The sequence below is a fragment of the Sceloporus undulatus genome, chromosome 2, assembly GCF_019175285.1.
Source record: "Sceloporus undulatus isolate JIND9_A2432 ecotype Alabama chromosome 2, SceUnd_v1.1, whole genome shotgun sequence".
In the NCBI taxonomy this organism is placed as follows: Eukaryota; Metazoa; Chordata; class Lepidosauria; order Squamata; family Phrynosomatidae; genus Sceloporus; species Sceloporus undulatus.
In genome coordinates this window covers 270,820,154-270,847,979 of record NC_056523.1, presented here as the reverse complement: position 1 = coordinate 270,847,979, position 27,826 = coordinate 270,820,154, and the positions used below count along the sequence as shown (strand labels likewise).

At 39.6% G+C, this 27,826-nt stretch overlaps 1 protein-coding gene across 2 annotated transcripts in view; it reads right to left on the bottom strand.

Annotated features, from left to right (window-relative positions):
- The window catches only part of FBXL17 (F-box and leucine rich repeat protein 17), a 207,344-nt gene that overhangs the window by 131,236 nt on the left and 48,282 nt on the right, over window positions 1–27,826 (bottom strand). Inside the window, exons 5-6 of one of the 2 annotated variants that reach the window (XM_042451394.1) lie at window positions 17,029–17,136; window positions 5,319–5,449 (exon numbers count right to left, since the gene is read on the bottom strand). In XM_042451394.1, the coding sequence (XP_042307328.1) occupies window positions 5,319–5,449; window positions 17,029–17,136 (239 nt within the window). The remainder of the gene's footprint in view (window positions 1–5,318; window positions 5,450–17,028; window positions 17,137–27,826) is intronic. The other variant, XM_042451396.1, reaches the window with a different exon arrangement.

Genomic DNA, 27,826 nt, shown 5'->3' with positions numbered 1-27,826 from the left:
AAAAACTATTTAAAACTTTGCTTTTCCATTTTTCAGAATTAACTAAATCTATTACTTTTGGTTGCTTTATTTTTAAAAAGTCTGAGTGACACAACCTCATATCTATAAAGAATGTGAGGCAGCACCATAAGGTACAGAAGGAGCCATTTAGTGAGATTCACAGTTGAGTGAGGTTATACATCTCACTAAATAACAATATTAACACAATTAACAAAAGTATAAAATTAACAAAATGAACACTTAACCAAGAAAAGGAGTAATGTTATCCCTTGTTAAGGTAAAATTATAATGCAATGTGATTAAATTATCCTAACAGAAAAAGGAGCATACTGAAAGTAGTTATTCCAGTTCTATGTGTATGTTGTATTCATTCTATAAGTAATTTAAATTAAGTGGTGAAAATTAGCACTTAGACTAGAAAAGGAGTAAAGTTATCCCTTTTAAGTTACAATTATAATTCAATACAAACAAATGATCTTAATTAACAGAGAAAGAAACATACTAAAAATAATTGGTTATCCCAGCTCCAGTTCAGGGGATTGTATTCATTCTATAAGTAATTTAAATTAAGTAGTGAAACTGTTACTGAAGTTATGAAGAAGCTGAATTCTATCATTACAATTAAAATAATACATTTTCTTTCTATTAAACAACTAAATAATATAAATTTGATACGAGGAAATATGATTTCATATTTCAAGCACTTATTATGGAAAACCAAAGAAGACCAAAAGATGTTTGTGCTTTATAGTTACATTACTTTCTTGGTATATTTCACTCTTCAAGTAAGACATCAAAATAAAATACAGTGACCTATGCAAATCCTTAGCTAAAAGAAAAGCTATTAAAATTAAATACAGTCAAGTTATATCAAGCATCTGTGTTACTAGACTATCAAGAACATTTTACAATTCAGTCTATCACACCATCCTCAATTTATTTTCATTATCCAGTCCTCCATCTGCTGCAGTACACTGCATACTGAATAAATATTTCATATTTGAACTTCAATAAATTCCATCCACCACTTTTCAGACCTGAGCTTAAAAACTAACTGTATTGTGACATAAGATTTCTTGATGCCCTATGAGAAAAGCAAAGTCCTGTCCATAAAAGTTTATAACCTCCACCAAATGTTCTGCTACATGAGATATTTTTTTTGCTGCCAAAATAAACTGTATTATTGTATAAGCTTTCTTGATGTAACGTGAAATAAATAAATTCTTGTCCATGAAAGCTTATAGCATCAATATTGTTCAAGGTCCTACAAGAATCTTTGTTCTGCTCCTACATAACAGAGCTGGAAACAGTGATTAAATGAAATTTAATTCAGCATCTGTTCTTCTTAATCTAGTGTCCCTGGAATAAACTTTAGAAGGGAGGATGGATGTTGCCCAGTGTTAGCCCTATGAGTGTCCTAGAGGCAAGGAGTGTTGTTTTACAAATGCATAGTCAGGTAATGTTCAAATCCTATCATGAACATATGCCCTTTTCTTCTGGCTTTTCAGTTCCTTCATCTGTCTCTATATTATGAGCTCAGCAGCTCAAATGGAACCAAAGGCCTTGTGGTAGCAATACTAGGGAGGACCAGATGCAGGAAGATGTTTTCTTTGTTAAAGCATTTTTTAAAGAAAGGTTTAAAATTAAACTAGACAGTAAATGCATTACTGCAGTATTATTCACCTATTTAGGATGATTCAAAGAACGCAACTTACATGGGTACAGCCCACATCCAGTAAGTTAAATGAGAGGATCTCCTCCTCAGACAGGATCAAGAGAGTACCCGTGATAAAGGACATGTTTTCCATGCAAAAGATCCCTGATTAATCCCTGCTATGAAACCTTAAGGAACCACTTCCAATCAGTGTAAACAAAAGTGAGATAGATGGACTAACAGTATAAATGTCAGCACCAAACCCATCTTCTTTGAACAACATTACCTGGTCCTTTTATAGTAATAGCAAGCACATTTCTATACAGTACTGCTTATCTGTGCACTTAAGCACTCCCTAAGCAGTTTACAATGTGTAATCTAACTGCCCCCCACAAGCTGGATACTAATTTTAGCAACCTCCAAAGGATGCAAGCCTGAGTCAAGCTTGAACCCCTGGCTAGTATTAAACTAGCAACCTTATGGTTTGTAAGTGGATGGCTGCAATATAGGCATTTAACCACTGCGCTACCAGGGCTCTTCTGGCATGGTTTTACTTGGGTACTCAAACTGGATCCTAATACTATACTTCTTCCAGAATTAGTTACTACCTCCAACTCCCTCCTGTAGCTTCCTGTGCACCCTAAAAACCTGCTCCAAAGGCTCCTGGGTAGATTCTTACAGGAGGTTGGGGGAGGAAGGTCATCATTCTGCTGAAACCAGTGGGATTCCATATAAGCACTCCATTGGAGTCTTGCCATTGTTTCCTCAGTTTCAGCTATGTATAAAAAGTGCAGTGTAAACTCATATGTTACAATGCTAATACTCCACAAATAATAAGACTAATGTGTATGTACATCTTTGTTTGCCTACCTACTAATAAAAGAATGCAACTTAAATCATCTTAAGTCAGAATAATGATAATAATAATAATAATTTATATCCCGCCCCTTTGAGGTCAATCGGGGCAGCTAACAGCAATAAAATACAACACATTATACATCAGAATTCCCTCCCCCCCCCCCTAAAAAAGTTATTAAATCACTTATAATTAAAACCAACAAATTAAACAGCATTAACACATACACATTACAAGACAAAAACAAGCCAAAACAAAACAAAACAAGTAAAACAAAACAAAAAACAATAAACTACGGTGGCATTTCCAGGGAGGCTAAGAAGAGAGATATTTCCATATCTATGGAAATATCTGAAGAAGCTGGCAATATTAAACATGGGATTCCCCCATAATAAGACTTATAAAACCAAATCTTTTCTAGAAATGTAAGAACACCTTTGTCTGAACTAAATCTATATGGCAGGAGAGGAGATCCTCCAGTTTGTGGGTCTAATCTGACCAAGTGAGAGTCCACTGATGTCCCTTCTTAAAGCCATCTTGCCCTCCCCCAAAGCTCTATTCCCTAGAATTCACTGGATTCTCCTGCAAATTGTTTACCCCTGAAAATACAAGGGGAGAGAAAGGATAGTCCACTACGTGCCATCTAAAAATCAGAGATAACATCAACATTTCTCTTGCCTTACAATTTACATTGTAAAAATGCATATGCATCTACAAATCTCATATTTTCTATCACAGAATTAATATGTTCAACTCAGCCAAAAAGGTATGGCTATATACCGCATATATGCCACATGGAAACATTATTTGTTTTACATCGCCAACATTTAGCTAAATTTCTTTCCTTCCAAAAGACATCATGATACCCAGTATATGGAAAGATCTCATTCTGCTGAAGACTTTATGCAAACATATTCTTCACTCTGAGTTAAGCAAAAACAACATGGAACACACACAAAAAATTTTAGAAGGTATATGTACAGGAGGTATCAGTGGATATGTAAAGCACACAGAAATGTCAGGAACACAGAAAGAAGCCTTTCACTGAGTCAGACCACCAATTCATCTAATCCATTATTGACAACGACGCTAACGAACTGATGTACTGTAATATATCAGCCGGAAAGGAGTGATCACTGGGATTTGTAATGCTACAAAGAATCACTATTACATTTATATCACAATTCACATGTTAGATCAGTTGTTAGGGCCAGATTAAGAATTTTTACTAGAAAGAAGCAGTAATGTTTTTCTGTTAGTGATAACAAGAGCATTCTCAGCACTGAGTAAAGTGGGTAACGGGGAAAGGGCTGGATGATATCAGAGGATGGAGGATAGCAAACCTGATATGGCACATCAGGCAATGTGCTAATTAACAGCCCCCTTCCAAACATCTGTGCTGGTGTAATTGCTTTGTGATTATTTATTTAGCTAATGTGCATCTTTCAATAAACTAATTACAACAGAGAGAAAAAGTAAGACTAGAGATATTCAAATTATTTGTAAATCCCAACCTTTTTTGTAGCCCTTATCTGGGCTTCCAATTTACAAAACAAGTGTGGAGGACACACACAATTTGATTGGCGACAGCCAATCAAATTGAAGGCTGGAGATGATAAATAGGGCAGCTGGTGACAATTGTTAATCCATCCAAACCTCTTTCCCACTCTCCAGCGGGGGATGACACACTTATTAACCTTTTCTTTAAAAATATCCAAGAGGGAAGACAGGTGTCATAATTTCCAGAGGACTTCCGCTAAACTAAAATTTAATGCCTAATAATTTAACCTTATTATTTATCGCATATGTTATAGATGGAAGAAAAAAAAGTTCCATCTCATGTTTCTAACACCAGCTTTTTGATCACTACTTGTTTAACCTCAGGCTAAACATAATTCCTTTGAGCCTTTATATGAAGATCTGAATTAGTAACTTGTAAATGCAACTGTTCAAACAACTGCATACACTTAATCTTATTCAGCAATCCCATTGGTGTAAATGGAGTTCATATCTTTAGCATGCATTGTATGAACAGGGTATTTTTCTAGCCAGCCCCCCAAGTTGTTATACAGATGCCATGTCAAAGTAGACTGAAATCCTGATCACATACAGGATCCTAGTACATATTAAATAAATTATTATAGCACAGAAAAACTGGTTAATTCTGACATGAAGTACAGTAGGTTTAATAAAGCAATGGTGCTCTCTGCCTTCACTTGCCCTCAAGATACTTTTGTGTAATTGTATTACTTTCCACTTCTCTTCCTCTTATTTAGGAATAACAAATTATTTCATGACTTTCTGTTGCTAATTATAGATTATATATTTGTAATATTTATATATCACTTGAAATAATAAGATAAAGGCATTTTAGGCACTCTGAAGGTTCTCAGTATTTTGCTATGTCATAGGTTTGACAAATAACACACTCTTTACTACTGATGTAATAAAATAGCTGAATCATCCCTTTTCTTGAGTCCATCAGTCATCTCTCATATCTTTTGAAATGTTTTAGGGATCCTATTTCCTTCCATAAATAAAAGAAACTTCCAAAAAATATAAACTTAAAAATTAGACCTACAGCACTGATTTATCAGATTAAGTTCACCAACATAAACATTTATTTTTTGGTAAATTTCTCTTGCTCCAAAACAAAAGACCTAATGTGAAGAAGAACTGTAGATACATTAAATCTAAAAAAACACTTTGCAGACTTCTGAGATTCACTTTCCCCAAGAATCTGATTAAGTATAAATTACTAATAATATTTAACACAAAGGGTTAACTTGCTTTTCTATTATGAATTACCTGTCATTTATAATCCAGTTCAGACACAGATTGAGGGAAGTAAGGTTTTTGCATCTCTTTACTATTTCCATCACTGTTTCATTATCCAGTTCTGTGATATGACGTAGATCCAAGCTGGAAAGGTTTCTTAGCTATTAAGATAAATACAATGGTAAGTATTGTAATTTTTACATAAATACTGAATTACTTACAGAATTATTTGCAATTTTCATTGCTTGAGCTTCTTTTTGTCCTATAACAAGTTTCCTGTTGTTGTTTTTTTAAAAAAGGAAAGGAAAAAAGAAACAGCAACAATACTAATAATTTTTACCCCAGAAATGTTCAGGGTAATTGTTATTTTAAAAATATGTTTCCAAATTTTGTGCTCATCAGTCAAAACAATCCATTTAATGTATATAATTTACCATTATTAAAGACAATATGGTTTTAAACTTTTGAAATTAAGTCATAGCTTGATGAAAACAGAAAACACTGGGTTAGTTCCATATTTTAAGTACAGTGGTACCCCGGGATACGAATTACCCAGCTTACGAATTTTTCGGGATACGAAAAAATCCCATAGGGATTTATTGTTTCGGCTTACGAAGGTTTTTTCGGGTTACGAAAAAACCTCGGCGCTATTTCGCCACCGGAGGGCAGCAGAGAGCTATTTTTTTCCATTAGCGCCTATGGCAATTCAGGTTACGAAGGTTTTTCGGGTTACGAAATTAGCCGCGGAATGAATTAATTTCGTAACCCGAGGTACCACTGTATGTGTAACTGGCCTGAAAACAACAGACTTTACCAAACAAATACAGCTTCCGGTATTTGCCCCAAACCACTGTCTACACAATTCAAGAGCATTCCCAAAAATCTTGGGAAGTATCTGGAAGGGATGATGCAGGAAAGACGGAATGATAAACTTTGATTTTGCCAGCCCTATTGCACAAAACTAAATCTGGATCAAGCCCACTTGGTTCGTTTCAACATTTAAGGCCCGTAGCCACAAGGGGCTCCTTGTATACACAGAAGTTTCTAATCCACTACAGCATTTCCTCTGGCCAAACAAAATACAGTAGGACCTTGGTATCTGCAGAGGATTTGGTTCCAGAACCACCTACTGATAAAAGAAACCAAGGAAGCCCAAGTCAGTATTTAAATTTTAAAGTTACCTATAATTGACAGCAGCCAAGCTGAAAAGCAGTCTCAGGGCAGTAAGGGAGGCAGAAGCAGCAAGTGTGTGACTCTTGGAGGCTCGGTTTGCTGATGATGCTTTACACTCTCCCACTGCTTCTGCCTGCCTTAGTTAAGTTATCCTGGGATTGATTTCAATGAGACATAGGGTGGAAGAGAGGCAGAATGGAAGGCAGCATCAGCAAACCGAACCACTTAGATTCAGGCACTGGCTGCTTCTGCCTGCCTTAGTTAACTCCTGTCTGGGACTGATTTCAATGAGACACGAGATGGGAGAGTGGGGGAATGGAAGACAACATCAGCAAACCCAAGCTATGAGATTCGGGCACTTACTGCTCCTGCCTGTGATAGATTTCAATCAGCAAGGAGAGAGGAGGAGAAAAGTCCTCCTTCCCCAACAATATGCCTCTATTGTTCCTGCTTCCTGGGAACACACCAGTTGCCCCTTCCAGCTGAATTGCAGCAGAAGCAGGAGGAATGTGTTCCTAGATCTTCGCACCCAAGCCTCCCTTATTGCCCTGAGACTGCTTCTCAGCCTGGTTGCTGTCAACTGCAGGTTTGAACAATTTAAATATTTCTTCATGGCCGCCTTGGTCGATGATCTGTCTGTGCATTGAAAGGGGAAGTGTGGCCCTGTTGGTGCTCTTGGACCTCTCAGCGGCCTTTGATACCATAGACCACGGTATCCTTCTGGAATGCTTAAGAGGGTTAGGAATCAGGGGCTCTGCTTTGCAGTGGTTTTGGTCCTATCTCTCGGGTAAGTTCCAGATGGTGTCGCTTGGGGACAGTTGTTCAGCCAAGAACGAGTTCAAATTGGGTGTCCCTCAAGGCGCGATACTGTCTCCAATGCTATTCAACATTTACATGAAGCCTCTGGGTGAGATCATCCAGACACATGGGGCAGGGTGTTATCAGTACGCTGATGACACCCAAATTTGGTTCTCCATATCTCGGACTGCTTCGGTGACCAAGGATGGCATCTCCCCTCTGAATGACTGTCTGAGGTAAGTAATGGATTGGATGAGGGAAAATAGACTTAAATTGAATCCAAATAAAATGGAGGTACTCGTTATAGGCAATCCTAATCTGGGAATGGTGATAAACTCTCCAGTTCTGGACGGGGTCACACTTCCCCTAAAAGACTGTGTTCGTAGCTTGGGGATACTCCTGGACTCATCGCTTCAGCTGTCATCTCAGGTGGATGAGACGGCCAGGAATGCCTGTTATCAGCTCCAGCTGATACATCAGCTACGACTCTTCCTGGAACGGGAAAACCTAGAAACGGTTGTACATTCATTGGTAACCTCTCGTCTCAATTTCTGCAACACGCTCTACATGGGCAACCCTCATGCCTCGTTCGGAAGCTGCAACTGGTTCAAAATATGGCAGCCAGATTGGTTATAGGGAGTTCTAAATTTGATCCTATTACACCTATCTTAAAATCCCTACACTGGCTGCCTATTAGCTTCCAGGCACAGTATAAGGTGTTGGTCATTACCTATAAAGCCCTACATGGCTTGGGTCCAGCTTTCCTGAGGGAACGCCTCCTCCCATACAATCCTTCTCGCATTCTCAGGTCCTCTGGGAATAATCTCTTACAGTCTAAGAAAACCACACTGGTAACTATTTCCCAGAAGATTTTTTTCTGTTGCCGCTCCAAAAGTCTGGAATGACCTGCCAGAGGAGATCCACCACATAACATATTTAAGAAGGTAATAAAAACGGATCTCTTCCGGCAGGCCTTCCCTAACTGATCTCCTTGTAATATTTACTCTCCAGTTGCACAGCCGTTCCCACCGGATTGTAATTGTGATTGATTTTATTGGGAGCATTTTATTGGGAATTGTTGTTTTAACGTGATTTTAGGGTGGGAGGGAGTTTTAGGGTGTTTTTGCTATGTTTTTACATGTGACTTGCTGTGTAGCATTTTTATTGTTCTTTTGTTTGTTGTTACTTGCCTTGATCCAATATAGAGAGAGGCAGGATACAAATAAATATTATTATTATTCATTTCAATCTGAGGATGTCGAAATCCCTCAATTTCAAATCCCTGGATAGCAAGTGGAAATATTTGTTTATTTATTTATTTATTTATTTTTGTTCATCACTCACCACCACCACCACCACCACCCCCCAAAAAAATCTGTTGTCAAGGCACTTGAGGACAGTGGGGTGTGGTATTGAAGATTTCACACTGAAGGGGAATCAGTGAAAATGGCCTTCCAATTTTCTGCTGGCAAGGGTATAGTGACCTGATTACTGAGCCAAGGGATGTTTCTACTGGCAGACAGAAATGCTGGGCCTGGAACCAGGATAGTTACATACAGTGGTACCCCGGGATACGAATGCGCCGGGTTACGAATTTTTCGGGATACGAAAAAATCCCATAGGGATTTATTGCTTCGGCTTACGAAGGTTTCTTCGGGTTACGAAAAAACCGCGGCGCTATTTTCCGCCACCGGAGGGCAGCAGAGAGCTATTTTTCCATTAGCGCCTATGGGAATTCGGCTTACGAAGGTATTTCGGGTTACGAAATTAACCGCGGAACGAATTAATTTCGTAACCCGGGGTACCACTGTACAGTATTTAGTCAGACTTACTGAACTCAACAACTAACTTCTATCCTGCTGATTTCAATGTACTGTAGGGATGACCATGTAGTGATCCAACCCAATATCCTTATGAGCCACAAGATGCAAATGTTCCTTTAATAAAGGTCACAAGACACAATATTGGAAGAGTAGCTCATCACAGTTACCACACAATAAAAATGGGTCATGCTGTGATACACCCCTGAAAAGTTAGGTTCCTACGAAAAAGGTATTATAGTTGTTACAAACATTAAAAGCACTCTGGAGATATTGTCCAGGGATATTTTTGAAAGATAATTATTGTATTAAAAGTTCTCTTGTGCTTAAAAAAAAGTGTACTTTAGAATTATTATTCTATTGCATAATACAACAGCCAGCACCCAAAAGCAGGAGTAGGCAACCTTGTTGACCCGGGGGCCGGGTTGCTGTACCTCAGACAACTTGGGGGGGGGGGGGATTAAATAATTTATAAATAAATAAATAAACCGGGACAAATGTAGGACAAAATTTTAAAATGGAGGACACTTTTTAAATTTTAAAAAAGGACACACAAAAAAATCTGCTGATTTTTAAAAAAATGTTACTATAAATGCATGTTTCTGAGGCTTCTATAGACAATTGCCCCCCTTGCCCGCCTCTTGCCCCATTTGCTCCTCCTTGCCCCACTTGCCCGCCGCTTGCCCCACGCACTTGCGTGGGAAGCCAAAGCCCCCGCGTGCCTGCACCAGCGGCCAGAGGCCCCATGTGCTTGCATGGGAGGCCAAAGGCCCCGGCGGCAATCTGTGGCTGGGCCGGCCTGGGGCCGGATCCTAGGCCTCGGCGGGCCGCATGCAGCCCGCGGGCCGTAGGTTGTCGATCCCTGCCCAAAAGGATACTTGTCATGATGGAACTGATCAGCAAGATCAGGAGGAAACTATTCTCCCTTCCCACTTTAGTGCCCAAGCGTGACCACCACATGTTCTAGATAACTTGGAAACCTCATTGTTTGGGAGTGCTGCAGAGACTAGAGAATCAAGAAGAGGAGCAAAGCATTTTGTTGGAAGTCAATCAGCAACAGTAGCACTGGATATAACCAGCTTTAATTTAGGTGAGCATTACTGTACTTCAAAGGGGAAGTAATGTACATATATGTATATATATATCCCAATACAGATATTCGAAAATAAAAACAAATAAAAAATACTTCTGGTCCCAAGCACTTTGGATAAGGGAGGCTCAACCTGTACTGTATAATTAACCTAATGCAGTCCTCTCTCCATTCTTGCGGTCTTCGGACTCAAGTCCCTCAATTATGCACAAGGGACAAATGGAGAGAGAATAAATGGGGCACCCTCGTGTGCCTGCCCCTATATTCAAGCCAATGGGTCTTGAATATATGCAAAATTCCATTTTTGCAAGGGGTTCCGGAACGGATTCCCGTAAAAAAGGAGAGGAGACTGTAGTTTCATGGTCCCATGTTGCTGCAAAATATTCCATTTTTCACAACAGCTAAAAGGAGGCATGCAATTTTCTGTGTTAATTCCAGTTTTTTCAAGAATGGATTAAAATACTACTATAAGCATCTCTACAAATATATCATACCATCACTAACAGGGTAAATCAGAGCTCTTTCTTAAATTCTTCCTCAAAATTATGAAGAAAGACATGGAAAATAGTACCATATCCTAGGCAAATAAACTAAGTACCACCTTCAAAAGCATGCACCTAGACTACAGAGAATCTGAGATTTCCCCAATGAAATGAAGACCCTGCTTATTGCTGGTTTTTAAATACAACCTATTTACTCTTCAGCTTTGTACTAATAATAATGAATTTGGAAGCCAATGTATTTAATTTATGATCTATTCCTTTTGCTAATTACCTGTGTTTAGAAACTCTCGTTAAAGATGCCAGAATTTTACTGTAAAGACATCGACTTTATTTTAAAATTTAACAAAAGAATACAAAGGATGAAATAAGAGCAATTAATTCACTTAGTTCAGAAATGGAGCACTGTTACACATTTTATACCACTAACAATTATTATCATACAGGTCCTTATGGCAAAGACAGCATCTAATTATGAGTAACAGACACAAAATGGAACGTTGGTACTTACCTGATATATGTGCCTTTCCAGCAGAGAAGGTCCGAGCATCCTTAACATTGAGTAGCTCCGCCTCTTAGGCTCCTGATAGGCAGGGAGAGAAAAACAAAGGCCAGGGGCCTGGCCCTGCCTCTATGGGCAGAGAGACCCCTAGTAGCCTCAGTCAATGATCAGCCAAGAACTGCTTAGGCCTCTCTAGGAGTTTAGATGTACAGAACTGAACAACCAGCAAGACCAGGTAGGCTTTGGCAAAACTTATTGGTGATAGCATTTTTAAACACAAGCAGAAAACACCTAATTTTTGTCCACGAGTGCCAACAGGAAGACAGGGTGGGGAGGATGCTCAGACCTTCTGTGCTGGAACTGAAGAAGTGTGGCGACTGTGATCCAAACAAAGTCCCTCTTTTTGCGCTTACACCACCTCTTGAAAGCCTTGAAGGTGTATTCACAAATTTTGATGGTCGATGGCCGTCTAGACGCCAGGATGGACTCGATCACTTCAGGGGAGTAGTCATAGCTGGTCAACATGCGCCACTCAATCTCCAGGCATAAAGCTGAAGCCAGGTTGGATCTGGATGGTGAACTTGACCTTGAGACAGCAGGTCTGGTCTGGTTGGGAGAGGTAGGCTGGGGCCACCAGGATGACCTCTGATCTGGTCCTCTGAATCTTTGACAGTAGCTTTGTCAGCAGCAGGACCGGTGGGAAGGCATATAGGAGACCCGCCAGCCAGTGGCAGTTCAAAGCTACAGTCCTCCAACCCCTCTGTCTGGAACCTCGAGAAGAATCTGGGGTCTTCGCATTGCTGGGGGAGGCAAACAGGTCCATGATCGGACGACTGAATGTCAACTTAATTATCTGGCATACCCCTGGCTGAAGACTCCATTCTCCGTGATCTATGTTGGTTCGGCTTAGCCAATCTGCATTGGAGTTTAGTTGTCCCTGCAGATGTGCGGCCTCCAGGGATAGTAGATTGACCTCTGCCCAAGTCAGGAGTGTCTAAGCCTCGTCCATCAGGGGCCGAGATCTTGTCTCCCCCCCCCCCGACAGTTGACACGGGCCTTGGCAGTAATATTGTCTGTCCTTATCAGGACAGGCTTGTTGAGAATTAGCTGTTTGAAGGATAGGAGAGCAAGACAAATCGCTCGTAGTTCCAGCCAGTTGATGCTATGAGACAGTTCTTCCAGGTTCCACCGCCCTGGGCAAGGTGCGGCCCGCAGAAAGCTCCCCAACCTCGAAGACTGGCATTCATGGTGATCTGGATCTTGTCTGTCCCCCAAATGGGCCGACCTCTTGAGACTGACCAAAAGGTCCACCAACGGAGAGGCCGGTGCACATTGTTGGGAACCAGGATCTTCTTGGGCCTCATGGCTCATTGGTGAGGAAGGAGAAGTCATTGGAGGGGCCTGGCATGGAACCTTGGCCAAGGCAGGCAATCAATAGCCGCAATCATCACACTCTGTAGATGTGCTAATAGCTGTAGACTGGCTCAAGATGATTGTAGGACCTTTTGGACAGTCAACTGGATGGACCTGATCCGATCCTGGGGGGAGGCAGACTGTTCCTGACTGAGTGTCTATCTTGGCACTCAGGTTAAGGATCTGTTGGCTGGGATGGAGTGTGCTCTTTTCCAGGTTGACCAGGAAGCCATGCTCCTCCAACGATCTGAGAATCTTGTTGGTGTCGAGGATTGCCTGTTGTTTTGAGGGCAACCGGATCAGGAGATCGTCCAAATAAGGATGAACGTGAATGCGGTGAGACCTCCAATGAGCAACCAGGGCCACCATTACCTTGGTAAAGACCCTGGGAGATGATGAGAGACCAAATAACTTAGTGCCCAGGAAGGGGTGAAAGCTAAGGTTTTTTTAAACTTAGAATCTACATTCCAGTTTTTAAACCAGATTGGCCGTTTGACAGCCACGGTTGCTGCTTGGGCCCTAGCAAACTGCTGAACTGTATAGAGGATGCCACCTGCCGCAAAGGCGGACACCTTGGCAATCTTATTGATTGTTTGTCTGACCTTGGTATTTGCATTAGGGAGAAGGTCAAGGAGATCTCGAGACCATTTGGGGAGGTCAGAGTCTGGCAGGGGGGCTGACTCGAAGGTAGACTAATGCCGAGGGTCTTGGTAGTTTTCTGAATAAGGGTGGCATAATCTTCAGGCCTGAAAAGGTGAGAGAACATGGGGGTGTTCTTTGTCTTCACCCTCATCATGTGACAATTCACTTTCCTTGGACTCCAAGTCCGAAGACTCAAGCCCCCTCAAAAAAAACCCCTCCTCATCGGAGGAGTGAGAGGAATGGGATCGCTTGCATTTTGAGGGATCTCTAGCATATCTGGCCCACTTATGAGGGGGCAGTAAGAGTGCTCAGAATTGGAATCTGAGCCTGAAGCTTCATCATCGTCCCCCTTGGACCCAGAGGAGGTCTGAGTTAGGTTAGGCGTGGGCAGGGTATCTGGGGGGAACGGACTGAGAAGAGGCGTTGCTGGACCTCCCGCCCTGCATTGTCGCATCACGATCAGGGCTCGCTTCTTCCCAGGGATGGCTGGTGGGCTGAGGGAAGGCCTGGGACAAAACACTAGTGGGGAGGGGGGGGTTGGGCTGAGGAGGTTAGGAGACCCGCAGTGGACAAGGGTGCCCGCCCGGGGACTTTCCAAAAAGGCGGCCCCCATCCGAGGCCATACAATCAAAATGGCGGCCCCATCAGTGTCCATGCGGCCAAGATGGCACACTTGCAGGTTGGGGGCAATATAGCGGCCCTCATGGTGGGCCATGTGGCCAAGATGGTTGTTCCCAGGAGTGGCTGCATGGGCAGGCTGGCTGTCTCTGATTGCCAGTGCAAGCAGCTCCCCTCCCATGGGGCCATAGAAAAAACGGCTGTAATCCATGGCCCAAGGGCACCCCCATCCCACTGCAGGAGGCCCATCCCGGTAGCTGGGAAGGAAGGTGGTCTGGCCGGCAGCTAAGGGGGGTCCCTGTTGAAGGAAGGGGCTTCCATGAATGGGGGGGACCTCCCAAGGAGTTAAAGGGTCCACCTCCCCAAATCGGCATGGCAGACTCGACAGGGTGCGATTCGCTGGGCCCGGCCTCCCCCTGTGAAGCCCTGGCAATGACCTGGGTGAGGAAAGACCTGAGCCAGTGCACCATCTCTTTACTCATGTCCGTGGCTCCACGATCCAGGGTTGTTAGTGTGGGCTCTCTCTCCTGCAACCCTGGCCAGGTCGCTTGGGAGGCCCTGGCCTTGGCAGCGGCAGGGAGGGGGAAAACCTCCATTGGCTGCGGTTGCGCTTCCACTGCTAGTTCAGAGCTAAGTAAATTAAGGAAAAGAAAGAAGAGATTCTTCAAGAACATGAGGATTTTACAAAATGAAGGTCCCCAACTTGATATCCTCCTAACAATGTCCCAGGAAGTGTACTACATATTGGTTAAATGGAAGAGATTTTTCGTGAACTTTAGGGTGGCTTCAGTATAGTAACTGAGGACAGAACCTCTTCATTTTAACTTTTCAGCATTCAACTCTCAATAGTGCCTGCTACATAGGTCTCTAACAATCACCCCTATAATCACAAAGTTAAGATTAAGCACTATCATGCTCTGAATAGAGGAATAAAATGACACAACAGCTGGTCAGGCAACAAGACTAAGCAGAACATCATGCAAAGAGTATTCAAGAGCATACAGAGTTAATCATTGATTTAGCTTGTGAAAAGCATGTACTTCATATTTTATTTAAAATCACAAAAATCTGTAAGTACAATAAATAAATCAAATACTGAATTATTAGGAAAGCCATGTTGTAAGAATTAAAATATCCAGTTTATTACAGAAAGTATTTTTAAAAAGGAGCTTCAGAAAGGTCAGCAGAATAATGTCCTTACCACTTGAGCTCCAAGCTAAAGAGGTAGGTCATACTGACCAAATTTAATGATAGTAACATTGTCCACTTGCTTAAAAACAAGTCCTAGATATCGTGGTTGACTTCACAGATCTCCCACTGGCTGAAAGAAACATCTTGGCTGTATGCCACAAAAAATGAATCCAAGGCCTGTTACAGACTGCCAAAATAAAGCTGCTTCGGGTCTCTTTGGAGGTATGCTATTTAAATGATGCATGGGTCCTAAGAGTCCGGAGGTCGTGCCAAAGCCACACTCCATTCCTAAGCACTGGAGTGCAGCTTTGGTGCAACTTCTGGATTCTTAGGATGCATACATCATTTAAACAGCATACCTCCAAAGAGACCCGAAGCAGCTTTATTTTGGCAGTCTGTAACAGGCTCTAGTCTTGCTTTTCAGGCTGAAGAATGGACCACCCAAGTACATAAAACAGAAAGCTCTCCTCACATCAGGACAATGGATACTAAAAGGCATATGTAGTTCAAAGTAAACAAATGTAAAGTGATTCATACGTGGACAAAAGCATTTTTTAAAAAAATCCTAATTTTACACGTGTACTGATGGGTTCAAAGCTGAGGATGACTGACCAGTAAGGGGATCTTGGGATCTTTGTGACTGATCAACAAAAAACTGAGATCCACTGTGCAGCAGATGTGAAAGCAGTGAATACATGATGAAATATTAAGAAAAGCAACTGCCAACATTATGAAATCTTTACACAAATGTATAAGGTCTCCATATTCATATTGTTGTGTACACTTTTGGCCACCACATATTCAAAAGTATATTGTAGTGCTAAGCAAGATTTAGAAAAGGGACAAATATGATCAAGTAGTTGAGGTACCTCTCACATGAATAAAGGTTGGCACATCTGGGGCATGTTAGTGTGGGGAGGGGGGTGAAGAGGGATAGTACATGGTGGACATTTAAAATCAAATTATGTGGAGAAAATAGATAGAGAGAAGTCTCCAACCCAACACCCACCCAAGGAACAATACAAGAAACTGGGTTGAAGATATGCAACTGAATGAGGAAAGAGAAAAGGACAGATGAAAGGAAGCAATTCTTCACAAAGTCCATTAAACTATACCATTCACTACAGAATATGTAAGAATGGTTGTCAAAATGGGTTGCTTTAGATCAAAAGCAGGACAAAGTGTGTCCTGTGGCCACCACAGCAGTTTCTCCCCAGGACTCCCAGGCATAAAAAAAAAACTGAAAAATTATTTTTGTTCCAAGATGACACCTCAAGCAGTTGTGGAGAGCATGTTTTGAGGCCCCCTGCCCCTCCAGGAATAAAAACATTTCTTCCCAAGAATTTTGAAAACATCTTTTTTTTTTTTGCCTTAAAATGTCCTCTAGGGGCCCAGGAAAGGCCAAATATTTTGTAAGAATGCCTACAAATCTCCTACAGGGCATCTGGGGCCAAAGATGTTTTCCAGGAACCGGGATGGTGGGGGATACAACCTTACAAGGGTTCCTGAGGGGTTACTGTGGCCTCCTTGCCTTCCATAGCTGCCTACTGCTTCAGAAGAGTATTTGACAAATTTATGGAGGATAAAGCTATAAATGATTACTGTTCATAAAATAAATATACATACACAGCCACATATATATTGTTGTTCATTTATTCATTGTTCATTATACACACACACACACACACACACACACTTGTACTGGAGGTTGTATAATACCGGTACTCATGCTTGTGGGCTTCTTTACTAAACATATTTACTTAGCATGAGACTATTAATTAAATGTATATAGCTACAATATTTTTATTCACGTAAAAATTCCTCCTAAAAATTTCTTCTTCTCAAATGTGACTACTATGTATGATTAACCAAATTTGATTAATTTTTATCTTAATCAACTATGCCCTTTACATTGCTTCTTCTTGATTATGCTTGCTATATAGGACTACCTTGAACTGGAATTGTCAATAGCAAATTTTACTGCAGTACTTACATTGGTAAGGTGTATGACTCCTTTAGATGTAACAGAACACCCCATAAACCCAACATATTGCAACTCAGGACAGTGTTCAGCGAATGCTTTAACAGATTGATCTGTCACCTGCACAAAGATAGAAAGAAGCAATTGAAGGTGACAATGAATATTTGCAATCACAAAGTCCAGGAGACATCTCAGCAGCAGTGTTACTTTGTAGGTTCAGTGGTATCTTTTGCCTTAATACCATGAGAGAGAAAGTAAAGTGTTCCTAAAAGATCTTCAGGTAAAAATGAAGATGAAAAGGGTTCCTCTCCTCCAGCAAGTGACAAAGTAGCAGATAATGAAAACAGAATGCACCGTATCTATGGAGATTAAAAATAAAATCCATTCTTTTTTTTATCAAAGCTTAAAACTATAACCAGGAGAAGCATTCTTCACATGTCACCAGATGTTCAAAAGATGACATAAACTAGATTATGTCTTAGCCAGTTTTTAAAAATAAATATATTTTGGGGGGAGAGGCACACAAAAGTAAGTATAAGTCAGTTCCTCAGTCAAGTAAAATACATACACTTCATATATGTGCTTCATATAGAAATTGTCATCTTTTGTGTTTTGCATTAATATTGCACAGGGGTTTATATGAACTGGAGAAAGAAAATATATACAATATGAACAAGAGCTAGGCACATATATCAATATAAGTTAGTCATATTTTTTTAAAATACAGGTTTTTGAAATCTGACATTTACAAAATATACAATCATGCATAGTAAGATCTCCTGACCATTGAACAATAAATGGTGAATGTATCTTTCCAAATATTTTTGCAACTGTAAAACCAGGTAGATTCCAAGAACACAGACCCTAAGTTAAAATTCCACATCAGATGAGTAATAATTCCTTGTGGAATATGATGGGGGCAAGTTCAGAGATTATCCCTTTTTGGTAGAATGTGTTAAAAGAATTAATTCTGATTAGAATTTGAAAAAAATATTTCTAGATCAGTGGTTCTCAAACTTCCTAATGCCACAACCCTTTAATACAGTTCCTCACGTTGTAGTGACCCCCAACCATACAATTATTTTCATTGCTACATGCAAATACGTGTTTTCCGATGGCCTTAGGCGACCCCTGTGAAAGGGTAGTTCAACCCCCAAAAGGGTCCCGACCCACAGGTTGGGAACCACTGTTCTAGCTGTATGTGTTATTTTAAATTACACTCATGTAAGGTTTCTTGAAATGCAATAATATTACTTTCAAATGTAATATGTAAAATATGAGAGTTTGAACTAAATTTGAAATTCCTTTCTTGCCCAGCAGCTATGAAGTTATAAACTACAAGATTAGATGAATCTGTAAAGAATAACAGTAGTCTCCTTAGTCAGCAACAGCAATCTCCTTGTCAGCATTTCTTACCACACTCAAATAAAAAAATATGTATTTTCTCAGCTCAGATACACTATACAGCAACAGCTATTTTAATTCAGTAGTGTCTAGTGAAGTGTCAAGTGATTTCAATAGATATTTCAATGCAATCATTCCATCCCATGACTAAACTTTGAGAGTTTCAACAGACTTATTTTTTGAACTCTGAATTGTGTTAATGAAGACAAAGACTGAAATGATGGAAAACTTGTACTCTTTTACAAGGTTGGCAATTCAGTGGTTTCTTCTACAGCATACCAAGGCTATACTGTGACACATATTCAAGTGATTCTTTTGAAATTTGGCCATAACATTGCATTCAATTGAATTCATAATTGTTCATCTCTCTTTCAACTGCAAGGATGTATTTTGAACACAGCCTCCTTTTAGCACCATACAATAACATTTCACTAATTCTCAAAGATATGGGGAGGATGAAAAGCAGCCTGCTCAATTTATTATTTAAAAAATTATTAAAGTGCCTTACAGATTATTATACACTTGTCCCTCCATATTCGCTAGGGTTAGGGGCACAAGACCCCCCCCCCTTGAAATAAGGAAAAACCGGAAATAACAAAACACCACATTTTTACCTGAGAGGACACCTCTCTAGGAATCTCTAGGTCCTCCAGTGCAACTAAAGATATCCTTTAGGGCTGAAGGGTGGGATATAAATACCATAAATAAATAAAAAAATAAAAAAATCTCTGTGGTCAACATCAACAGACACTGACCACAGAACTGAAGTGGAGGATCTACAAATGCCTAGTAGAGTGTTCTCTTTAGGAATCTCTTTCAGTGCAACTTTTAGTTAAAGTTGACCAAAGAGTTGCACTGAAGGACCTAGATATTCCTAAAGATAACATATTAATCAAATCCGCAAATATCAAAGCCGCAAGCATGGAGGGATGAATGTATTTGCCAAGAAACAAAGCAAGAGCTATTATATTTGTACAGGTCAGTTTATTTTAAACAATCTTAAAAGAGTAAATCCTCAAAATAACATTTTTGAAAAAAGTCTAACTTCTTTTCCTGCACTCCATCTGTTCATGCACACCAATTTTACTGATCAGTCTCCTGATTCATGTATAGACAACTAATGCCCACTTCATTCAGACAACTCACAGACTGCCCTACATGTTGTACACATCTACTCACCACCACAAACTCCAATATTAAACAATAATCACAGAAAGACAAATATGTGACAATGTATTTAAGCAAGTTTAAAGTGTGCCTAATCATTTTTCTTCCGCATGGTGAATTAATTCCCCACTAACTTGTTCTAGTTACTATACTAGCCATTGCATTTGGTACTGGCAGTAGTTTCTAGATCCGGTTCAACAACAGGCCCATGAAAAGATGTAATGAAGAGATCTAAACAAGAGGATACCAGAACATGAATAACCATGGCTAGAACATCCGTCCATGAGAAACCTGCGTATTATAAATCCTTGGTATCACAAGGATGCTACAGTGATTATGTACTTATGTAAAGTATTTATATCTTTCTCATCAGACAAAAAGGTTCTCAGAATAGTATTTGCACCCTGGTCTTCAGCCAGAACATTCTCACAGTAGCTTAAAGATTTATATAACTGAGATCAGCCCCAAAAACCTTGATCTAACCGCATAGCGAGACTACACATTTTTATTTCCCAAAGGCAGTGCAACCTCATCCAGAGCCATTCCTGTAAATACCTCTAATGTGGTAAGATTCAACTTCAAATTTTTTAAGACCTCATTGAACTCACTACCAAATACACACAGTTTTAGAGCAGAATGAAATTGTCTTCAGCTTGCTGGCTGTGTTCATTCTTGTTATCGTCAAATTGGGCCAATTAGATCTAGTTCAACATTTGGGAAATTATCCTGGTTTTGGTGGCAAGATATATCTTCATTATTAAAATAAATCTATCACCAATGTATCATATAAAACAGCAAGAGCTGTAAGACAAAAATGGTCCAAGTTGTATGAAATTGAAATAACATGGCCAAAGGAAATAATTTAACAGAACAAACAATGTGCTTGGAGGATATGTATTTAAAACCATAAATTAAGACTTGTCAGACTGTACAATTAACCCTTCATTTTTTAACTGCTACATATTGTTTACCTGAAGAATTGGTGCTACTAAGAAGTATCAGCAGAACATGATCATGGCAACTGTTACTCTTTAGTAATTTAATAGATTACTATTATGGAAACTTAAACTTTCACATGGGAGTCAGTCATCAGACCCTGCAAAACACACTTTGGTTAAATCAATCCAAATTGAGCAAAGAACATACTATACTTCTACTTGAATACTTTTACCCTTGTAAACGAGGGCACAGATATTCACAACTAATCACATTACAAAGGTCCATTAGTGTTCACTGAGAAATCTGTAATAATTTGATTGGCTCTTCAACCTTTACTGACTTTCTTTCATTCTGCCTTATATTATGTTAGACTTGCTTTCAAAAAGTCATATAAGCAGATGAAAAGAGATTTATAAGCTATGCACAAAAGCACAGTGAGTAGAAAAGAAATCAGCCTAGAATTAATGGCACAGATACTACACATTCTGTAAAAATACAAGCGTGACTTTGGCCATTTTTCTTAAACATATTTGACTACTTTGTCATTGCAGTTTTGGATTACATTACTGAACCTCAATATTCTGGGAATAGTGAATATTTTTCTTCTTCTGTTTGAATTACCCCCACAGAATTGTGATTATGTAAATATAACTCTATATACCAAGGCATTTTTTGACATAATCGATAGGCTATATAAAGAGAAATGCAATATTTTTCTCAATGCAACATTTTTCTCAAGACATTTCTCTCATATTTGTTGTATTGATCTGCTAAAAATATAGCTCCAAAAAGTATTATATTATTAGCTAACCGGGTATGGAAACATATAAACAATTAAGAATTATAGCTGTGAACTACTGAAAAACCAGGTCACTCCTTTACCTCCCACCTCTCCCTTATTTCACTGTTGGAACAGCCCTCTTATTTTCCCTCAATATAAACACTTTTTGGTACATCCATATCTATATTACCTCCTAAACATGTCATGGACATCATGTAATCCAAGAAATTAGCAGAGTTTACTTCAATGGAACTACCAGCCAACTGATGCAGCTCCTTTGATATTAAGAGGCTGCATGAGCTAGGTGGCAGTTGTGTCTAAGTGGACTGCACCAACATGTTTGATTACATAATATCCATTAGCAATCCTTAAGGTTTATACTATCATCACAGATATGAGTAATAGAATCATAGTTAGAAGAGACCTCAAGGACCATCAAGTCCAACTCCCTGCCATGCAGGAACATACTGTACAATTAATGTTCCCCCAACTGATGGCCATTCAGCCTCTGTTTAAAGACCTCTAAAGAAGACGACTCCACCACTCTCAGAGGGAGCCTATTCCACTGTTAAGCAGCTCTTACTGTCAGGAAGTTCTTCCTGAGGTTGAAGTGGAATCTCTTTTTCCATAATTTGAATCCACTGTTCTGGGTACTAGTCTTTGGAGATGTAGAAAACAAACTTGCGCCAACTTCAGTATGACATCACCTCAAATATTTAAATAAATATCGCCTCTTAACCTTCTCTTCTCCAGGCTAAACACACCCAGCTCCTTAAGTTGCTCCTCATAGGGCATGATTGCCAGAACTTTCACCATTTTAGTCGCCCTCCTCTGGACATTCTTCATCTTCCCAACATCCTTTTTGAATTGGAAGCCCAGAACTGGATACAGTATTCCAGGTGATGCCTGACCAAAGCAAAATAGAGTGGCACCATTACTTCCCTTGATCTAGAGACACTATACTTCTATTAATGTAGCTTAGAATCGCATTGGCTTTTTTAGCTCCTTCATCACGCTGTTGACTGATTTTCAATTTATGGTCTACTAGGACTCTTAGATCCTTTTCACCTGTAGTCTTGTTAAGCCTGATGTCCCCCATCCTATATCTATGAATTTCATTTTTTCTGCCTAAGTGCAGTACCTTACATTTCTCCCTGTTGAAATTTATTTTGTAAGTACTGGCACAGTTCTCTATATTGTTAAGTTCATTTTTAATTTTGACCCTGTCCTCTGGAGTATTAGCAAACCCTGCTAACTTGGTATCATCTGAAAATTTGATAAGCATGCCCTCTATTCCTTCATACAAATAAATCACTGATAAAGATGTTGAATAGCACTGGGTCCAAGATAGGACTCCGTGGCACCCCACTGGTCACTTTTCTCCAAGATGAAGAGGAGATGTTGCTGAGCACCCTTTGGGTGACATTAATCCAACAAAATAAATATTATTTTTTAATTTTATAAATTTTAAGAGTTGTATCTAGATTTTGACATATGAAGATGACTTGGTGAAACCAGGTTTCCTTGCCGCCAACTTCTCCTCAACACCCCTCCAGCCTTTCACATTTATACAGTAGAGTTTGGGTCCCTTTTTTATGCTAAGAAGAGGAGGGGGGATCCCTGGAAAGAAACATTTTTCCTCTGCAATGAGCTAATACTTCATCTACTTTTGTGCAAGAATAAAAAGGCAGGAAGATTATCTAACTGATTATCTAACTCTCAACACCCTGAAAGTCAGCTCTGTCTCAAACTGTTCTACTACAGTTTTGAGGAAAAGACTGACTATAAATAAAGGGGGGGGGGGTGAGAGAAATTATTTCATGTCACAATAAAAAAAATAGTTGTGTAGAAAAAAGCAGAGATGGTCTTGGCCAAATGCTTAATATTTTAGCCATATGTCATCTGTTGAGATATGAAAATTAGAACTTTTTTTCAACTCACACAAATTAAATACATTATTTGTCAGTAATTATTGCATAATGCACAGTAAAGAAACCAAGAGTGTTATCATTTTAAGTGTGATTATGTGAGCAATAAACAAACTGCTTACAAAAAACAAAGCAGAAAGGAGGGGATAGAGTACAGACACACAGCATACACTTTGGGGGCAAATAGTCCCAGCTTCAGTCATTAGCATCTCTAGGGAAGGCTGGGAAATGGTTCTTGCTGAACTGTTAGCCAGTATCAACAATACTCAGCTAAATGGACCAAAGCCCAGACATAGTATAAGGCAGCTTCCCAGATTCTTACCAGGTCCATATATCTAAACACTTTGTTGAAGTGTTTTTATATGGTTTTCACAGGAGGAAGCAATTAATTTTAACTGGGGCTCTATAGCCTCTGGAGCACGGCTTTTCCGCACTTCTTTGGTGCTGCATCATGTAAATACAGCACCAGAGGAACACCATAATGCCATGCACCATGTGGAGCGGCGTGTGGCATCACGCCGGCCTGGAGGTGGAGTCAGGGTGTGCAGCATGTGGACACCATGTCCCAACTCCACCCCCAGGCCAGCCTTAATGGCTGGTCTGTCAAGCCCCTTATGTATCTATTGTAAGCCCTGAGATTAGGCAGCATGTTGTTGTTTCCAATTTATGGCAACCCTAGGATTTTTTTTTAGGACTGAAACTGAGTGACTTGCCTAAGGTCATCCAGTGTGATTCCATGGCTGAGCAGGGATTTGAACTCTACTCTCCAGAATCACAGTCCAATGCTCAAACCACTGTGCCACACTAGGTTTTGGTTGAATATACTAATTAAAACTATTGTACAAATATTGCATAATTATGACTGACAATAGATTGGTATGACTAATATAGTGTTGGGGAAATTAATGAACCAATAGTGAGTTTTAAGCTGTTTCCAGTAGCACTTTCAACATAAAATTAATCACAACCAGAATACACAAACATTTTAATATCCTGTTACCAGTCTCATCTGCCATCTTGAAATTTTATTACATGAGACAGAATGTCCTACAACTAGTTTACATTACGAAATTGTTTTCATGCCATTTTATTCATTGTCCAAATATTGTGCATTGTGAATTGTTTTAAAATACTACTTCAAAAGCATAATATTTAAAGTTCCCTTAGAGTACAATTATACAGAAACCTGCTAACTTTTAGAACTAGAGAAAATTTGTTTTAAAATTAAATTGCAGGTGGCTGGCAGCACTGTGTTCAAAATGATCTGCAGAGATTTATAAGCAAGGTACATGATTTATTCACTGTGGACTTGGGGGATCTAATGTCTGCAAACTGAAAGTCTCACTAACAAAAATATCCTGTGTGGATATATTAAAACTGTGTATACTTGATTTGAGTATTGAAAGTCCAAATCTGCTTACATAAACAAAATCTACATGTGCATCAGACACATGGTATTCACTAATGATTATTTTCCCAATTTAATTCATCTCTTACTGAGATAGAAAGAGACAGACAGAGACAGACAGATCAGGCTGCCCTGTACTTTGAGAATTCAACATTCTTCTATAAGCAGTTAGAACATTTGTTATAATTCCAAGAGTTCAGCTTGTCATCCAACTATAAAAATAAGCATGTTACCTAAACTTTTTACAAATTTAAATGACTGCACTAGAATATAAGGGGAGCAGCCTATTTACACAGAATAAGATTTCTCCAGTAGAGAACATGTTCAGTCTGAACAAAAGATGGATCACTCTGTGGACTATGAACTCTCAAAAGTGGCTGAATTAGCAGCAGCAGATGAGGAGGGTAAGGCTGTACTGAAGTAGAGAGAAACAAAGATTGTGAGGTACACACAGATTGGGAGAAGACAGTTAAAACAAGTATCAAGACTAATTGAATAGTCCACATGAAGGAATCACTTTGGAGCTGTTACTGCATGCTATAAACAGACACATGAGCACATAGCACATGATGTGTAGCAGTTAGATTTCACCTTGGTGTGCAAAGAATTTAGGGTAACAGAAATCAGATGGAATGAAGTTATTATTGGCACAAATGTAGTACAGTGTCTCCACGTGATTCACAGAGACCACATCTTGTGTCAAAACAAACATTGAGTCATTCAGTTACGGGGTATCTACTGGATGTATGAGTGTGTGAACTAAAATCACTGCACTGCAGAACTGGGGGAAATCCTAAGAGCATCTAAACCAGTGATGTCCAAACTCTGGCCCTCCAGGTGTTTTGGACTTCGGCTCCCAGAATCTCAGACCATTAGCCAAGATGGCTGAGGCTTCTGGGAGCTTAAGTCCAAAACACCTGGAGGGCCAGAGTTTGGACATCACTGATCTAAGCCAGTCCTCTATCATGCAGGAATCCACAGCTAAAGCCCCAGGAGATAACAATCCAATTTGTTTTAAAACCTCCAGTGAAGGACAATCCACCACACAATTACACAATTTTTGGACACCCTATACTGTATGTACTGCTTTGTCATGTGAATCAATTGATTCATGCAGTAGTTTCTGGAGCAGAAGAAAGCAAGCACACGACATCTTCTACAGTACAAGACACCCCGTCAGATATTTAAAGCCAGCTTTCATATCACTTCATAATCTTTTTTTCTCCAAGTTAAACATACCCAGTAGCCTTAGTTGCTCCTCACAGGTCTTAGTTTCAGATCTTTTCATTATCCTCCCAGCTTGTTGATGTTCTTCTCAAAGTGTGATGCCCAAAAGGGACATAATATTCCAGGTGAGATTTGCTACATCTCATGTTTTAGGATTCATGTACACATCAACATTTCTTATTTGCAAGCACTGTGAAGGATATTCATGCCCAAGAGTACTGAGCAAAATCAGGTTTCAAATACAGTATCATGTTTATACAGAATATATAAATTCTTATATACTGTATTTCAATTGTGATATTTATCTCACCATAAGAATCGGAAGTATGACAACACTTGTTTTGGGGTACATGGTCCTAGGAACTGAAGATGTTTATTATTTTTGTTTTTAATTTCAATGGGAATAAACAATAAGGATCTGGGAAATAGTATACAAACAGGTTTATGGTAAAATGGGACTTTCAAAAATTTCATCAGATAGGAAGAGCACCTAAAAAATTAAGTGCAAATGTTTTATGTATGTGTGAATAATATCTATGCTTGCAAGTCTCATGCCTAATCTGTATACAATTGCTATTATCTTTTTAAAAACTTCAAACAAAAAATACATTACAGTCTCAATCAGAAATTTAACTCTTTTGAAGTTCCAAAATGTCTGGCAAGTCTTCTTTAGCACAACAGAATTGTAGCCCAAGGCCTTTTTAGTACTGTATTTCAAACAAAAAAAATCTTAGCTTTGTATCAGCATTACTGAGGGGAAAATGTCACAACTGTAAAAACCACATAATATATTCTAAGCTTTATATACTCCAAAGCACATATTCGGTGCAAAGTAACAGCTAAATAATATTTACAGTACACTTACTCTTACAAATTATTTTCCTTTAATCTCACCATTTACATTAAGCTGTACCAACCAGAAAGATGGGTGCCAGGCAGGCTGCTTTGCCATCAACCAATAATATACTAGGAGACATACATTTTAGGAACTGTCACAGGATCAAAGAGATTTCCTAGAATCCTCGTCTTCTTCATTGGCTTAGTCATATTTAATTTTGGTAATCTGCTGTAATGCGATAGTTGCCACACTATAGTAATTTGTGCTCTAAAAATAACAAGATGTATTGGGAAATTGGGTTAGATGTAAGTTATTTAACTGACTACAAATTTTATTCTGTTAAAAAAAATATTGGCTGTGTCTCAGGAGTTTCTCTGTCTGATGCATATTTGTTTGCTGCTGCCACTCCTTCTTCCGCTGCCACTGCCACACAAACACACAACACTTCGCTAGACATAGGCTGTTAGGAGCAGCAGCAGCAACAAAGCTACATTTCCTCAATGCAAGAATCGGTATTTAGCTGGGGTGAAAATTCTCTGGTTCCATTTCCTCTTTTTTTTTTCCTTCCCTCTCTCTTCTCTTTCCAGCTAAACAGTGACTCCTGCAATGTGAGGAGGTGTAGCTTAGCTGCTGTTGTTCCTGAGAGCCTAAGCCTAGCCAAGTGTTGTGTGTCTGAGCAGTAGCAGCAGTAGTAGCAGAGGAAGCTTGGAATGTCTCAACAAAATGTGTGTGGTGGTGGTTGGTCACCCGAAGGACAAAGGAAAGAGAAGCAACACTTTGACAAGATACAAGGATGGCATAGAAAGAGAGGAGGTGGGGTGTGCTGGAAGACAACAAACATTTGCCAGGCCAGAGAAATTACCTTGTGGAAGGGCTGACTTGAGTTGGTGCAGGCAGGTGGCGGGCTGGTTTGGCTCTTCCTTCTTGGAACTGAACAATTAAGATGAGGGGATGAGGGGTTGCAACTTAAAAAATGAGATGTGGAGAGGCACCAATGTGATAATCTTGAATGCTTGAGATGGGAATTGAGCTATAGCCAATTAAAAGTTCACATCACATGATAATGATGATAATGATTAATTGATTGTGTCATTGCCAATCTGTATTGAAAAAGGACA